This window comes from Anas acuta, chromosome 7, assembly GCF_963932015.1.
Source record: "Anas acuta chromosome 7, bAnaAcu1.1, whole genome shotgun sequence".
NCBI classification, from domain to species: domain Eukaryota; kingdom Metazoa; phylum Chordata; class Aves; order Anseriformes; family Anatidae; genus Anas; species Anas acuta.
The window spans coordinates 31,023,290-31,040,979 of NC_088985.1; the positions used below are offsets into that span (position 1 = coordinate 31,023,290).

The following is a 17,690-nucleotide window of genomic DNA, read 5'->3' on the forward strand; positions in this document are numbered from 1 at the left end:
CGATGTAGAAGCATTTCAGTAGATAAACTTCCAAGAAATATCAGTAGAAGTATAACATTGAGAGCATTTATGATGATGTCATTAAAACACAACAAGACATCAGCCAGTATAGTATTGACTAAACACTAACCAAGCCTGTGGGAAATTATGAAAGCACAATTAAACGCAAGGCTGAGGTTCAGCCACCAACACTACAAGTCACTCAGGGACCTTACAGGTGGCAAAGGAAGCGTGAACAATGCCAGGAAGCCCAACAGCACATTCCAGAAGCATGCTGGGGCCTTCCTGTAGCATGTGAAATCCATTCCTCTCATGGGTCTCCTTCAGGCCCTCTTCCTACTTCAGACAGCAATCCCTTTCATTCTAAAACATAGCAGAGTCCTTATTTGACACTTCCTTTCTCAAAAGGCATCTTTTTTCCAACAGTCCCTGAATTGGGAAGCCTCAAGGGCCAAAGCAGCTCCTCCAGGCACAGAGAGCAACTCAAGCCATGCATCCCATCCCCACATCCTCTAACTAAAGGAAAAGCAAGCACCTGAAACCCAGCTGCCCACGGACTACAGATTCGCGTAGTTATTCGGTTTGTCGTGTTTTATTACGGTGTTGACAAAGAGAAGCTGAGTAATTATGATAAAAACCTAACTCAAATCTTTTCCACCGGCTCTTAAGTTAAATGGGAAAGACAGTTCCCACCTCACTCTGGACAAGTATTTAGCAAAACTTATCGTGCTGCAGGGCATTTGCTGATTCTCCCATATCACTCACTGATAGGAACATACAAACTAAATTGCTACTTCAGCTAAGGATGGAAGCACTGTGCTCTACGTCAGTATCAAAAGTGATGTTTTAGGAAAAAAAAATAAAACTTTGTTATTATTTAAAGAAATAAAGCCCGCTAGCAGGGATGATAGTAGTGTGATACCCACACATGCAGCTGGTATCCATTTGGTCATTCCCAGAGGTGAAGATTAGGGAATGTCAAAAAAAAAAAAAAGTGACAAAGCTTTCTAGGTGAAAAGTTAACTGAGGTATCATTTTTTTTTTTCCTTGAGTCTGCTTATGTCCTTCTCCTATGGAAGAATAGGACCAAGGGGTTCCCAGGCCTGGCCTCGTTCATTTGCACAGATTTTCTTTCACCTTTTAGCTGATGTCTTTAGGAGAATGAGCTGGTGAACTCTGTAATACTGCTACAAAACACAAAGCAGCCACGTCCCAACATCTGGGGCAATTCCATGTGTAATTGGTATACCTTTCAGGCATGTTTGCTCTCAGCTCATCACTTAGAGTAACCACCTAGCAGACCCCTAAATGCCACCTACACAACACTAAAAACAAGAGCCTTCCCAGTTAAGACAAGCCCTTAAATGAACTGCCCCCTATACCCACATATTTCTTTCTAATGTGCTATTCCTAATGAATTGTTGCTTGGGAATTATGCTACTTCTGGAGTTCCAACCCTATTCTGGACTCCAGCACACCAATTCAAGGGATCAATGTCCAACAGTTTTGGACTTCACAGAGAAAACAGTTATTAAAGCCATTTTACAGCTTAACTATAAACTATAATCTGAAATAAACAAATTTTCCCTATCTTTCCAGGAACATTTCCAAGGATAAGGCAAACTATAAAGTACATGCAAAGTTCGCTCTGTCCATGGAGTTTCAAGGCTGCACCGTAAGTAGCTCAGGTCTGGGGCAAGGCGGGTGGCTTTTACCATGTCAGGTAAATGGCTTCCTAATACACGACAGTATGGAGGGGAATAGTAGCACATACGGGTGTCCTTATGCTGGTTCTAAAGTAGCTGGTATGCATCCTACTAGCAGGGTAACCCTAACAGAACAAAAATCATTCTGAACTTCAGTCATGTCTTTAGTAGATCTTGCAGTAGATTTTTTTAGTAGAATTTCAGTAATTTTGTTAGTAAGTTTTTTATTTTATTTTTTAAAGCAGATTTTTAGTAGATTTTGCAGCACCATGATCTCAGCTGGAGCCAGGCAATGCTGACTCACATATGTGGCGGTCAGAGGTACAGGCTACAGAAAAGACAGACCAGGGCTACTTTCACCGTGAGAAAAATCAGCACCAGTAAACTAGATAGGTGTGCTAATCAAGCCAGGTAGCAAATCCTAGCTGCTTCTTTTTCTACTGTTCTAGATGTTTGGAATCGGGATATTTGCGTTACTCCTGCTCAACACAGCCAAAGGTAAGTATATAAGCTATTGCCCTTCCTTTCTCTACCGAGCTACATTGCTAAGAAATTATTTGTTGTACTCTTCTTTAGTGGTGTCAGTGGGGAAAAAAGCAAAGCAGTTCAGTGGGTGCACAGCTTTATATTCGGCGGAAGTCACTGGTTTGTAAGATTTCTCATGTAGTTAGCTGCTCAGCACAGTCTCCAGTTACTGCTGATTATTTGCATTAGCTTGGTTTGGTGTTAGGAGAAACTCATCAGATGTCTTTGCATTAGGCAAAATGCAGCTGAGGAAAGATACCCAAGGTATGGTACAGGATGCCCCCAGAAGAATCCCACTTAATACTTTTTATGTGAGCAACAGGGTGACTTCTTTCCTTGGGGTAAACTATGGCTTTTGAGAGCTAAGACAGGACATCTGCTGACCTTTGCTTTACGTAATCTGTAGGATTTTCAACAGACTGAGAGACCTCTAGAGAAAAGTGGCTGTATATTATGATCAGTCTGCTCTTCCATACTCATTCAGAAATTCACGATTTGATCTACATGTTACAGGAGCAGAAGTTTGCTATGAAAGGCTGGGATGTTTCACGGATGATGTACCATGGTCTGGGACTGTGGAGAGACCAATCCGTAAATTACCCTGGGATCCAAATAAGATAGATACCCAGTTCCTCCTGTACACAAGAGAAAACCCTAATAACTATCAGGTAAGAACTGTTGTGCTTTAAATGTTGGTAAATTACATGAAAAAAAAAAAAAAAAAAAAGGAGTAAACAAACACAGAGTTCAACTAACAGTGTTCCTGAAAAGTGTTAGGAATTGCCTTTTTTTTTCCCCTCTAAGAGGGAACCTCTTCCAGCTGCTTGGCAAGCTCTCTGGGGCAAAATTTTCTCTCTCCTTTTTTATTTATTTTTTTTCCTACAGCAATATAGCCCTACCAACCCTTACAGAGCTGCACACCCTCATATTTTCTATATGCCCACTGAAAAGTACTGCAAAACAATCCATTTTTTAATGTTGGGTGATTTATTATTTTTTTCTCCACAGATAAGATGAAAACATACTTGAAAGAAAGTTTTGGCTGCTCTGAGATATGTGTCAGAGCTTGCTCTGAGAGGAGATACAGACCTTAAGCCATAGTCATGTAAAGTTAAGCTCATCTGCAAGGGTTCACTAAACTTTTAAACACCTATACAGAGGAACACAGTTTAGCTCCTCAAAGTTTTGATATGTTTTTATTTTATTTTATTTTTACATAAAAGAGATTTAGAACCTTATTCATGTAATATCTACAACAGGCAATCTCTGCAGTTGACTCCGCAACAATTGGGCACTCAAATTTTAAAACAAACAGGATGACAAGATTTATTGTACATGGATTTATAGATAACGGAGAAGAAGCCTGGCTGTCAGACATGTGCAAGGTATGTACTGCATGGAAATCCTGTCCCTGGGAAGTTCCTTAGATTGTGTTTAATAATACATTCCTATAAATCGTCTGCTTTCTCTATTTCTAATAATTTTCTTTAGAACTAGTTGTAGCAATAAGAAGGGTTAAAACAAAGGCCATGTTTTTTCAAACTGTCAGCAACTTAGACTTGCAGCTCTGCACCTTGAGGAAAAACATTAGGTAAAATGCATGAAATCCTTCACTTTACTGAAGTGAGTGACAGTGAGATTTGGTTCAATAAGTGTCTTTTTTCTTGGTTAAAACCAACACAAACCCTGGAGCAAGATGTTGCTTAGGAAAGAAGGAGATTCCAGAAATAACTCCAGAATAGACTCATAACTATTGCTTCATATTTCTCCAGACAAGAGAGAAGGTTTGCAGATGTGGAAAGTCCATCACAAAGGCATGGACTGGCCACTAACAGGAGCAGTAGGGCTGTACAAGTGTGCAGCCAGAAGGAACCTCAAGGGAATCATTGTGAACCAAGCCCTCAATCTAGGACTTGCTATGAGCACCAAATGAAGTACAAAGCACTATTTGTACTCTATTGATTTTTGCACTGATTCCCCACTTTCTCAAGCTATTTCTTAACCCTGTTAACACAGGGCTAACGCAGTTGCAATTCCAGCTTGTGTTCTTCTTAAAACCTCTAAATGTTGCTTTCTATTGCAGCTGCTAATGAAAGCTACTAGTCATAGAGCACACAGAGCAAAATACCAGTTGATGGCATATGACACTATTTGGATAAGGTTTTTCAGCTAGGTATTCACACCACTCCAATTCTGTGGAAATTATATATATTCCTATTTTATGTAAGAGAACACTATGAGAAATAAAGTCCACTAAAATCAAAGTATTTCAGACTTACTGCATCTGCATTACCTGTTTTTCTTTGTTAGCAGCTCAAAAGAAATTATATTTGACAGGTTTTCTAGATGAAACATATCTAAGTTGATTAATACTTTGTGAACGTCTGGGAATGACTGTTGAATTTATTAGTTAATTTGTCCAAAGTATCAGAAGGAGTTTGATCTTCTATAACTCTCAGTCTCTCATTTTCCACTCTTAGTGTTTTTTTTTCCCCTAGAACCTCTCAATCAATAGGACAGCTCACATTTTAAAAACACCAACTAGTCCCTCAAATCTTTTTGGATAATTTTCATTAGGACTTTGAAACGTGAGATAAATTTATAAATTCTTTCTCTACTCTGGTAGTCTATGCTTTTATCACAATACTCCAACTGATTTAAAAATAAAAATAAAAATAATAGAGGTAAATCTCAATGAATCTTTTTAGTAAAGAGTAGATCAAGGATTGTGAATATATCAACTCTAGTATGTGTATCTGTTACCTATCCTTCTCAATAGAGCTATTACTTATCTGCACATTTATGTTTTACCATTTCTAATATAGTCACAGACTGCTGTTGCTTTTTTTCTGTTATTTGCTAGTTGTACCTTGATTTGTATGCTTCTGAACATGGTGCAAAGGAGAGTAAATATACTAAATCTGCTACACCAAACAATCCAGCTCAGAGGAGAAAAGCAAAGCTTCAGATTCTGTGGCAGACAATGAAGTATCTGCCCATATAAGTACCTTCCAAAATAAAGCCAAAATGAATATTCAGTGACAGCAGCAACTTATGCAACCTCTTATTAGAATGCACACTTTTCTTTATGAATCTGCCTCAGGAAAACACTGATTTTAGTAATGCAAAATTCTACCTGAATTCAAATTAAAGTAGTACCTCTAAATAAATTAAGTACACCGGTACACGTGTAGAGCACTTTAGTGTTACATACAAAGTCTGATTGAAATTAAGTGTCAGGACTTGTACTGTTTTACCCTCTGCACAAAATACTGCTGTGGGTATTTAAAACGATGGAGTGGCCATTACTGCAGCAGACCACCCCATTCCAGGCACGTGCATGCTCACACAATACTGTGTCCAGACATGGCCACAGATATACACTAAGGTTTTGGTTCTTGGAATGTTCTCAAACAAATTAATGCAGCATTTATTAGTTTGGCTGTAATAAGCATTGTGAATCCATTCCAGGTTGTATATACTGTTGAACTGTGTGTTTTTTGCTTTTGTTTTACAAAACAGAGGTTGCTTACAGTGGAAGATGTGAACTGCATCTGCGTAGACTGGAGCAAAGGCTCAAAATGTCAGTACACCCAGGCATCAAACAACATCCGTGTTGTAGGAGCTGAAATAGCTTATTTTGTAAATGTGCTTATGGTAAGAATTTCACCTTTACATGGCTACAGTTATAATGCTGATTTGGAAAAAAAAAAAAAGTGATTCAGGAACTTTCATGAATGTGAATGTCATCACTAAAAGCATTTTCTTCTGCTCAGTGATTATTTTAGAAATTCTGCTGGAAACAGATTTAGTTTTTAGACAGAACTGTGTGATAACAGCAAGCTTAGTAAACTTACAGGTATGAAGATCTTGAAGACATCCCCATGCTACAGCTGAATAGTTGTCCCATAGGCATTAACGGATGTAGAGAGCTTAATAGTTTTAAATATGCAGAAATAATGGACACAGCAAACTGCCTTTCCATGGGGACAAAAATGCATAAAGTAGCTCTTAAGCATGACTGAAAAACAAACAACAACTGGAGAGCAACTGCCCTCAGGTGACCAGAAATGCCTGGGACCTGCCCAGCTGCCTCCAGGGAAAGCCATCACACAGTGCCTACATCTCCAGGAGGTGCCACATGTCCCCTTTCTTAGTAAACTTTATGTGGGAATGCTTGGTTTGAAGCCTTCTTTTCATCTAAGTACTTTCAACATGCATTCTCCTTAAAAGAACTCTGAATTACTTGACAAGGCAGTGTGCCTGGGCTTGCAGGGCTTGAACCTAGTGCTTACACTCAACATCTGCATTCCAGCAACTGAATTACTGTCTACAAGGTTGAAGGCATCTCTTCTCTTGCATCATCTTCCAGCTACACATGGTGCCTGGCCTGCCAGATGTAACTAACCCTGGTTGAACCCTGCAAGCCAGATAAGTTCCTGTGAGTCTTCAGTAGTCTAGGATGTAAAAAGGATGTCGAGTCTCTCAAGACTCAGTGACAGAGCTATCTAGAGTTGTAAGAGCATCCAAATGAGGGCAGTAGCTGAATAAGGAGCTTTGAAAAAAAAATATATATGTTTTGGATATAAGCACCTAAACTGACAAAAAATGCTGAGAGCCTATAGGAATCCCTTGCAGATTAGGCCCTGACTCCACAGTCAATTTAAGAGTTGGCTTTTGACCCCTCTTTACTTTTTCCTATTGTTAATAGAAAATGGAAGTAGTAAGGTATTATTTTTAATTGGTGTTTTCTCAGGATCAATATGGATACTCTCCAGCCCAAGTTCACATAATTGGCCACAGCCTGGGAGCACATGTGGCAGGGGAGGCTGGCAAGAGGAGGTCTGGTATTGGAAGAATAACTGGTAAGGCAGGGAATCTAAGTCACAGCTCATACGGGAAATACCACTGCTTAACAGAACACCGGTGTTCATTTTTCCTTCAATCTTATCTGACTGGGGAACATAGTTTAGTTAAGAGTAATTTGGGCAATATATAATTTATCTTGTCTCAGGCTGGAGCTGCACCCTGGCATGCCTGGGGGGCAGTCAGCATGACAATTATCTTGTGTGCGTATGTTTACACAGCAATGGGAAGGCTCCCTGCAGCTCACAGAGCCAGAATGCCCCCTGCAATAACATCAGTTGACTTCCTGATGCACATCAATGCATCTCTGCAGAGCTTGCTTTCTGGAGCCTCTGTCCAGCAGTGTCACTGCAGCGTGCCCACAGCTTGCTCCACTCTGCAGCAGCACTGGAGCTATGCTGTAACACAACAGCTTCCTACTGTCACTGCTAGAAATGAGCTCACAGTGATGAATGTACACCCAGAACCAGCTTCAGCTGCTGTGCTTGTGCCTTTTTTTTTTTTTTTTTTTTTTGTTGTTGTTGTTCTGTCTGTCTAGGGATGCCCTGAATGCTATGGTTTGGGTGACAGTAGATGTTGCTATATATAACGCACTGGATTTCTACCTTCCAGCAGCCCTATGGGTTAGTCTTTTTTCAGTATGTAGCAGCACAGTTTCTACCAATTCCTCCACCTGCCTCCTCTTGTGGTAGAGGTTCTCTCTTCATCTAAAGAAAGCTCAGCATCGTTAATGCCTGTACACTCACGTTCCACAGAGCCTGTTTCTCGTCACTGAAAGAATATCTCATTCGCTGCATTTTCCAACTAACTTGACAACTCTTCCCTCCTCTCTAGAAAATATACTTTAAATCTCTGGTGAGCCACAGCCCTGGGTAACTACCCACCTGCCTTGGCAAGTGTCATATAAAGATTTACCTTTTCCACAGCATTGTATTAACAAGTTTTTAACCCAGCCCTTTTCTGTTGTTACATTTCCTCAGGGATTTCAGACACAGTGAATCTTGGACTAATAGTCTAGAAAATTCAGTCTAAAAGTAAAAGCAAAAGTTTCTACCCAAGGAAAACAAGAGATGCAAGTATAAGATCATAATATTTTGTAATGTGCAGGAGTATGCAGGTTCCCAGAATTGCTGCAGCAATTTGAGAGGCAAATTCAATAGTATTTTCTTCTAGAATTGAAAGCAAAGGTCATAACTTCAAAACTAGATGCCTTTCCAAAATCTGACTGGAGCCAGAAGTAGGCATGTAGGTTTCAACAATTCCAAGCACATGGCAATAGTGCTTTCAGTATCAATTCCTGTCTGAGCACACTCAGACAAGGTACTCGAGAAACCACACAGATGAGCAATATGGGATGTGGACACAGCAACCTTGATTTGAGCAACACTAACTTCCCTCAAAATAATAACCAGCCTCCAAGTGCTGGGTTCCATTATTGAAATAAATCACCAAAATTCAACAGATTTCTCACAAGTTACCTTCTCTCCTACCTAGGATTCAACACTAAGCCATTTGGTAAGAGAGTGCACATATCATCATTTTCTTAATGCGTATGCTACTTAGATATAAGGAGGCATAGACAGTGATACATGGGGCATTAATTATAAACAATCATACTGTTATATAAAATGACACATCTAGATGTCTTCAACTGTACATGACACTAACCTTTTTCTTTCAGGACTGGATCCTGCTCAACCTTATTTTCAAGACACTCCAATTGAAGTCAGACTGGATAAAACTGATGCAGATTTTGTTGATGTTATCCACACGGATTCAGCTCCTACAATCCCCTACTTAGGTGAGTGTTCAGCTTTACTGTATTGGTACCTAATTATTTGTGCTGTGTGGCACTTGAGTGTCCTAATTATTCATCAAGACTCAAGTGCGCTGGATGGTGCTTAGACACATTAAAAAACACACACACACACACACACACAATTCTAGTCACTGAGACCAGAGACATATCCTCAAATACCACTGATAAAACTCAAGCCAACAGCTATAGATATGAGATGACATGAATTTAAAACGTACTTACCCTTGCTTTAAATGCTTCAGGTTTTGGAATAGGCCCAGCAATAGGACATATTGATTTTTATCCAAATGGAGGAGAAGAAATGCCAGGATGTGGGAAGAATCCTGTTTCACAGATTGTAGACCTTGATGGCATCTGGGAAGGTAAGTATGGTAATGAATGACACTTCATTCAGGTGTTTTGTGTTAGCTTTTAGTGCAATGGCAGCTACAGAGGGCAGTGAAACTGTTAGCATGCTCAAACAGAACACTTTCCAGTAATTATTTCCATATATGAATCAAAAAGGAAACAAGACAAAGGCTTTGGTCTGGAAACCTTCTCTAAAGTACCTAACAGCAGAAACAAATATTACTTAAGCTGTGCTGAAATCTTTGAAGGGTCTATAATGACACATTTAACTTTGGTGGAGTAGGGCAATGATACTCACATCTACATCTGTTATGGGATCCTCAGCTGCAAGTCTTCTGAAAGCTACCTATCACAACTTTGGGTAGCATTGAAGCAATATAATTTGTCTATTTTTCAGTCAGCTAAAAAAAGATTGGCAAGAGGCTGCTCAATAATTTTTTCTTTGCTGTTTTGCATAGCTTCAATAAAAGCTCTATTTTTTAAACATCTATATAATATTATAAACTTACATTGCATGTAACAGAACATTAGAAAAAAAGTTTTCTCCTCTAAAGACTTCGGTATACAATTTGAGCTCTTTCTTACACTACTGCAAGCACCTTATAGTCTGGGAATCCATTAATTTATATGTGATAACCAGCCTTTTTATCTAGGTTTTAATCAATGCAGCTGGAAGCACTACTCCCCCTCACTCCCAAGTAAATTTATTATCAATAATGGGGAATTAAAGCACAAAGAAATAACTGTTGTATACCATCTTCTTTTTAATCTAAAGACAGGAAAGGTAATGAAATATAAAGGAAAATAATATATTCATTATTTTAATTTTAAGAGTCTCCCTTCCTTAAACACTCTCCAAATAACAATAATTTTGTTTTGAAGTCTTCATCTGGAATAAATCAGCATTGCCCAGTTCAAATCGAATACTTGGCATTCAGTTTTCTTTTGTTATGGTAATGCAACTATTGCCTACAAAAGACTGCTTGGTGCAGCTCTCCTTTCTATTGCGAAACTCGGTGAGATTACTTGAAAAAGCATTTTGGAGGGGAGGACTAGGGGTGGGCTGGGCTGCACAGTTCGTCTCCACAAAGCATTTCAAGTTCATGTTTTACACCTGTTGAGTCAATGACATTCCTCAGAGCATCAATTCATTGCAAAAGCAAGGTTCAAACCTCATGTTCACCACTCCAAGAGTAGTGGGGAGGCTTCTGAGTGAGAACAATACATTCTGTTGTCATGACAAGTACTGTGTTGCTATCTTTTCCTGTTTGTTTACCAAAAAGATCTATCAAAAACCAAAAGATCTATCTTATCAAAAAGCTTTTTTTTTTTTTTTTTTTTCACAGGAACTCGTGACTTTGTGGCTTGTAACCATTTGCGGAGTTACAAGTATTACTCGGACAGTATTATCTACCCTGATGGATTTCTGGGTTATTCTTGTACTTCATATGATTCTTTTCAAACAGTGAGTATTTTTCAGAGCCTCAGGATGGAGCATTTCAAACGCAATGACTCTTATCAATACATGTGACATTTGAAATTCAATTTATTTTTGCTAACTTGCACTCTAATGGCTGCACATGTAAGAGAAGTGACAGACATCTGACAATGTTATAGCTCATGAATGGGGTCAAAGTAGGAAAAGGTAACAGCAAAACAGTGATATGCCTGGTACTTTGCTGCTGTGACAGACTTAAGGTACTACTGGAGCTGGCAGGGCTTCCCCAGACCTACCCTGCAGTGTCAAATGGGGATTAGGCAAGCAGGAGAGCCTGTCCCAGTAATCACCAGAGGTATTTGTCAAACAGCAGCAAGGAGAATCCCGTACTGTAGCAGATGATCTTTCAAATGTAGTTTAAACATTTTTTTCAGAACAATAAGAAGTAAAATAATACGTAAAGGTCTGATGGGGTCAGTCCATGGCCAAAATACTTTGGTGAATTAAGACAGCCTCAAGGACAAAGGACAATGGTTTACAGACCAATGGCAGGAAACCCTTCCCTGTCTCGGACTGGGAGATAATGAACTACAGCCTAATTGTAGCAGGGAGGCAACAGGCTCATCATATCTCACAGGCAGCACAGACAGACGGAAACAGAGCAAGGAGCAAGTATAAAAGGTATAAAATTGATCTTTATGCATTCTGACCAGGTGATACAGGCTTCTCAGATCACTCTGGCAGAAGGCAACTACATGCTTTGTCGCCAGGGTAAAAAGCAGTTTTTTACCCTGGCGACAAAAAGACAAAAATTAGCTTTGTTTTCAACACAAAGACTTTCTTGACCCAACCTGAAGGTATAAGGAGACATCACTCTTTCTCACAAATTGCTGGGAAAGAAATCTACTCCTCCTTCTCCCTGCTCCAGTTCAAGACTACTCAAGGATTTCACTTACGCAGCTTCAGAGAGCAAGATGGCATGAGAAAAAACATGGAGCCCTGAAAAATCAGTCTTGCAGAACTCTGGCTAGCTTATATGATTTTTCTGTAGTTACAGAAAGAGTTACTTAAAACTCGTTGCTGTGATTCATGACCAGTTAATAATCAGTTTTTTGTTTTTTGTTTTTTTTTTCTTGGCTGTCTGGATAATTTTATTAACAGATATATTTATTTTCACCAGGAAAACTGTTTCCCATGCCCAGCAGGGGGATGCCCAAATATGGGTCACTATGCAGATAAATTCAAAGACAGATATAAAGATTACAGTTTTGTGAAACTGTACCTGAATACTGCAGATGCCAAGGATTTTGCTCGTGAGTTTTGATTGCTTCAGTCATTACCTACTCCCTACTTGTTGTAAAACTTTTTCCCCCCATTTTATGGTTTATTTAAACAGATGAATAGACCTCATAGCAGTGCAAATGGCTCTTCAGCCCTTGTGCCTTTTCCTCTTCTGCTCCAATACTAATGCCCAGCTTTGTGCCCTCCAGTACAAGAAGGACGTTGGACTATATAGCCAACTGGAAGTCATGGAGGTGTTCAGTGGGCTACACTGCAAGGTGCATGGAGAAGGGATGATAGGCAAAGCACAGCAGTTATAACAAGGGAAATTCTTACTAAATGTTATAAACGTGTCTGTCACCATGGCAGTGGTTAAAGGCAGAAAGAGAGGCCTGGAGAAGCTGTGGAATCTCCAACTCTGGAGATAGTCAAAATTCTACTTGGCAAAGGCAATGAGCAACCTGATCAAAGCTGATCTTGCTTTGAGAAATTGATGGATTAGATAATTTCCTTTACAACCTAAGTTATAAACTATCCTAAATGTCAACTTTCAAAAGACAGTTCTCCCTTGGTGTTTGTAAGCAAGAATCGGAGGAAGAAGAAGTGCTTTGTCTAATTGCATGCTAAGGGAAATTTCCTACTCATAGAAATGATCACATTGGATATTTTTTTACACTCCTTTTATACTGCTTATACTCGGTATGGGTCAGTATTTTTCCCAGTACTTCCCTCTTTCCAGCTTCACTGTAGGTAAAACCATTTGTGGTCAAAATGCTCAGGTCTATGATGTGTTTGTTGTGTTACGAGCTGTTTGTCAGTTGCTTTCAGAAAGCAGTAAAAATATCTACCCATTTCTCCTGTTGATCTCATTAAGACATAACAACAGATCTGATTCACCGGTGTTTTGTTTGTGCTGCACGGTTATAACCCAATGAAAAATGGTGAGCACCAAGAGTCCTGCATGACAGCATTGGATTGACTTTGTCCAATCCAGGCAGCCTGGGATGTAGCCTTGAGCTAAAAGTGCAAGGCAGTGATAATTTTTTAGTTTTTATTTTTATTTTTTGCTTTCAGCTATATTACAAAGAAAATAAAAAAAATATATATATGAAAAAGATGGAAAAACAAAACCACGATATTTTGGAAATTGTTTGTCTCTGGGTACGATCTAACTTATTGTATTTCTTCTATGTAGTTTGGAGGTACAAAGTAACCGCGACACTCTCTGGAAGCAAAAAAGTAACAGGATATGCAAATATTGCCCTGTATGGGAGTGATGGGAACACAAGGCAGCATCAGATTATCAAGTGAGTTCAATATTCAAAAGGAAAGAAACTTCTCTTCTAGAATGCATAATTCATTCATATTTCTAATAATATTTCTGTTTAAGTTAGTCCAGTTTTGCAGAGTAAACGCTACTCCCAGGTACAGCTTCTTGATGTAAATGCAGAGACAATTCACTCATTCTGGATTTACTTTAGAGGGGAAAAGTCTACAATGCAGAATTTTAAATTCTTAGAAATTTAAAACATTAGGATTTGGTGCAGTCTCAAACTGCTGCCAGTTACAGCTCACTCTGTTGATGCAACATGAAATTAGTAGGCAGATTATGAACTACGGTAACCCAAGAGTGATGATGCACATTTTACTCAGTCACACTGCTGTAAGTTTGAAAACCTCTGGTAGAGAGCCAGTCAGAGCAGCTCGTGGATAATCCTTTTGGCCATCCCAAACAAATCCAACTTCTGTATCAAATAAATCAATTAACATTAAATAAGATTATTTTTTTAATGTGTAAAACATGATATAAACCCTGCCTACATAAGAAACAGGGAGCAGCTCTACCTTCTCCATATGGATTGTCCACTGAGTCTTCACAGTGTGTAATGACTGAACCACATCAAGCCTATCTGCCTTTGTTACTTCTGACAAACACTGATTTGGGTGAATTATATTGGAAAACGGACTGACATGCCACTAACTTTCCACTATACTGACATACTACTAATTTTCTATTGACTTGCCACCATAGACAATCAGTTGATGGGACTAGTAATTAATACTAAATGCCAGCCAGCCTTGCATCCATAAAACTTTTTTTTTTTTTTTTTTTTTTTTTCCACAGGGGAACCCTCAAACCAGACAACACTTACACAGCTTTCATTGATACAGAAGTTAATATCAGAACAGTTACAAAGGTTAAATTTCTTTGGAACAACGATGTGCTAAATCCAACTTTCCCTAAAATAGGAGCCTCTGCTATCACAGTACAGTCTGGAGAAACTGGAGAACAGTAAGTATACCCACTGTAAAAATCATGAAATTTACTTGGGAGGGTAAGTGACAAAAGTATATTAAGGGCAAAAATGTTTCCGCAAGAAAAGGTGTTTAAAGCTTTAAAAGAAATAGAATCTAAAGAACACTTTTAATTTCCTTCCTTTCAAGATACAGTTCATATATAATATCATTCACTGCTACTTCAACTCTCTAGCTTAAATAACTTCAAAGAAAATTTTAAAATATCTCCAGGCTTCAGAAGGGAAAACTTCCTGCTTAACCCTTTGGGTGAAAAAGATTAGCACTGGCCTGGATTATCAGCATCATTCTTGCCAAGTTCCTACTTGCTGTCTGCAAGAAATGGTTAGCTGTGTCTGAGGTTGCATTAGGATGCCTGATTCACTGTCAGTGGGAATCAGCAGAAGATTTCCGTTGATATTGATGGTCCCTGAGATCACATTTGACCAGACAGAGTGGCAATAATTATTGTGGCCTACCAAAAGTAGTGGCCTACCATTCCAGAGACTAGTACTTGGAAACTGTACTTAAATGGCTAAATATAAAGTCTATTGATATAGGCTAAAACTGATTTCTGTAGACTTTGTGGAGGTACAGTGTGGATGCTCAGATTAAAGAAGTATGTTTTACTGATCCAATTTTAACCATCTGATTGGACATTTTACAAAACCCCTCATTTGCTTGGTCATTTATGTTATTATAACAGCCTATGACTGGATGTCTAGAAGAGGGGGTACAGTATATGTTCCACGCCCATATACAAATTCCTTGTTAAAATGTAATCACTTAAAAGACAACACTGCAGATGGAAACTGTTTCAAGCAAAGGAAAATTATTACAGCCCCAAAGCATTACCTCTCAGCAGAACTAGACCAGTCGTAGTTCCTGTTCACCAAACCATATGCTGACAAAGCGTATTCATTGTGCACATGCTCTTCTGCAGACTCATAGCCTTGCACACGGAGTCATCTGTCTAGTGATGGTAGCACACAAACTGTAAAAATAAAAAAAAATGCATTTCAGGTAGCATGGGTGCGTGTAGTAGTCTTACCCAGCTGGGCAGCTGAAGGTCACCACAGCCACTCTCTGACTCCCCCTCCTCAATGGAAAGGGGGAGAAAATACAATGGGAAGGGCTCAAGGGTTGAGATAAGGACAGGACTAATATAATTTATTACCTATTACTAACAAGGTAGAGCACTTCTTCCCCCTGAGTGGCAAAGGGGAACAGGGAATGGGGCTGCGGTCAGTCCCTGAGACTTCACCTCTGCCGCTCCTGATGGTCCCTCTCTGCCCCTGCTCCACGTGGGGTCCCTCCCATGGGATTCCCGAATGGATCCTGCGTGGGCTTCCCACAGGCAGCAGCTCTTCAAGAACTGCTCCAGCACGGGTCCCCCATGGGTGGCAGCTCCCCCCAGACCCCTGCTCCTGCATGGGCTCCTCTCCACGGGCTGCAGCTCTGGCCCGGGGTCTGCTTCTGTGGGGGCTCTCCATGGGCCGCAGCCTCCTCCAGGCCACATCCACCTGCTCCACCAGGGGCTCCTCCATGGGCTGCAGCATGGAGATCTGCTCCATGTGGGACCCATAGGCTGCAGGGGGACAGCCTGCTCCACCAGGGGCCTCTCCATGGGCTGCAGGGGAACTGCTGCTTGATGCCTGGAGCACCTCCTGCCCTCCTGCTGCACTCACCTGGGGGCTGCAGGGCTGCTTCTCACTCTCCCAGCTGCTGCTGCACAGCAGTTGTTTCCCCTTTCTTCAGTCTGCTCTCCCAGTGACCCAACCAGTGTCACTCAATGGCTTGGCTCTGGCCAGTGGTGTGTCCCTTTGGAGCTCACTGAAACTGGCCCTTCCCTAACATGGGGAAGCTTCTGGATTCTTCTCACAGAGGCAAACCCTGCAGCCCCCTGCTACCAAAACCCTGCCACGTAAACTCAACACAGCGTGTCAAATGACAAATCGGGTTGATGTATTAAAACAAATCCACTTGTATAATCTCAGTAAATCTTGACAGCGCAAGACATTCACATATTTTTGTTTCCTTCAGATTCCGTTTCTGTGGTTCCGAGACCGTGAGGGAGGAAGTTCTGCAAACTCTTACTGCTTGCTAACAACACCTATGGATGCCCAAAGCCTTGCTCTCAATAAAAGCTGGTCATGCACGAAAGACTGGAGTCTTCAGTCACTGCAGTTATAATGGAAGCTTTACATACTGAGTAATGAATTGTACCTTTTAGATGCAGACATGCAAGAAGAAACCTTCTCTGCTCTAGCATGCTAAAAATAAATAAAAATAAGTAATAATAATTAAGGAATTTTAATGTGTAAGGGATGGGGAGGCTGCAGATGCATGCTTTGTTATTTCTGGGTGGTCGTGTGGGTTTTATGTGGTTTGTTTTGTGGAGTTTTTGCTTTGGTTTGTTGTGGGTTTGTTGTTGTATGATTTTGAGTCTGTGGATCTCTCTCTTTAGGCAGCCTGCAAAATACAGAATTTTTATAGTAGCTTTAGAAGTGAATGAGCCAATGCCCACTGGAAAAAAAAATCCCCCGATTTCAGTGTGTTTCAAAATAGTTTAAAATAATTAAGGGAAAGAAAAGGGGCAGGTAACAGAATCTGGCACATGGCTTGTGGACAGTGCCATGAGTGCCATCTTCATCAATGATCTGGACGAGGGCATTGAGTGCACCCTCAGTAAGTTTGCAGATGACACCAAGCTATTTGCATGTGTCGATCTACTCGAGGGTAGGAAGGCTCTGCAGGAGGATCTGGATAGGCTGCACCGATGGGCTGAGGTCAACTGCATGAAGTTCAACAAGGCCAAGTGCCGGGTCCTGCACCTGGGGCGCAATAACCCCAAGCAGAGCTACAGGATGGGAGATGAGTGGTTGGAGAGCTGCCAGGCAGAGAAGGACCTGGGAGTGATGGTGGACAGTCGGCTGAATATGAGCCAGCAGTGTGCTCTGGTGGCCAAGAAGGCCAACGGCATCCTGGCTTGTATCAGAAGCAGTGTGACCAGCAGGGCGAGGGAGGTGATCGTCCCCCTGTACTCAGCTCTGGTGAGGCCGCACCTCGAGTACTGTGTTCAGTTTTGGGCCCCTCGCTACAAGAAGGACATGGAGGTGCTCGAGCAGGTCCAGAGAAGGGCGACGAAGCTGGTGAGGGGCCTGGAGAACAAGTCCTATGAGGAGCGGCTGAAGGAGCTGGGCTTGTTCAGCCTGGAGAAGAGGAGGCTCAGGGGCGACCTTATCGCTCTCTACAGATACCTCAAAGGAGGCTGTAGTGAGGTGGGGGTTGGCCTGTTCTCCCACGTGCCTGGTGACAGGACGAGGGGGAATGGGCTTAAGTTGTGCCAGGGGAGTTTTAGGTTAGATGTTAGGAAGAACTTCTTTACTGAAAGGGTTGTGAGGCACTGGAA

At 40.8% G+C, this 17,690-nt stretch overlaps 2 protein-coding genes across 2 annotated transcripts in view; one reads left to right on the forward strand and one right to left on the reverse strand.

Annotated features, from left to right (window-relative positions):
• GFRA1 (GDNF family receptor alpha 1) overlaps positions 1-9,272 on the reverse strand; it is a 260,122-nt gene extending 250,850 nt beyond the window's left edge. The window contains exon 1 of the mRNA XM_068688820.1: positions 9,139-9,272. The gene's annotated coding sequence lies outside the window, so the exon portion shown is untranslated. The remainder of the gene's footprint in view (positions 1-9,138) is intronic.
• LOC137859579 (pancreatic triacylglycerol lipase-like) lies at positions 1,600-16,581 on the forward strand. The gene is made up of 13 exons (XM_068688814.1): positions 1,600-1,675; positions 2,156-2,204; positions 2,745-2,899; positions 3,491-3,616; positions 5,754-5,888; positions 6,988-7,096; positions 8,779-8,898; positions 9,159-9,278; positions 10,611-10,729; positions 11,883-12,015; positions 13,179-13,290; positions 14,109-14,276; positions 16,322-16,581. The coding sequence occupies exons 1-13, from the start codon at positions 1,655-1,657 to the stop codon at positions 16,383-16,385; spliced, it is 1,431 nt and encodes a 476-aa protein (XP_068544915.1). The 5' UTR covers positions 1,600-1,654; the 3' UTR covers positions 16,386-16,581.
• The last annotated feature ends 1,109 nt before the right edge of the window (positions 16,582-17,690 follow it).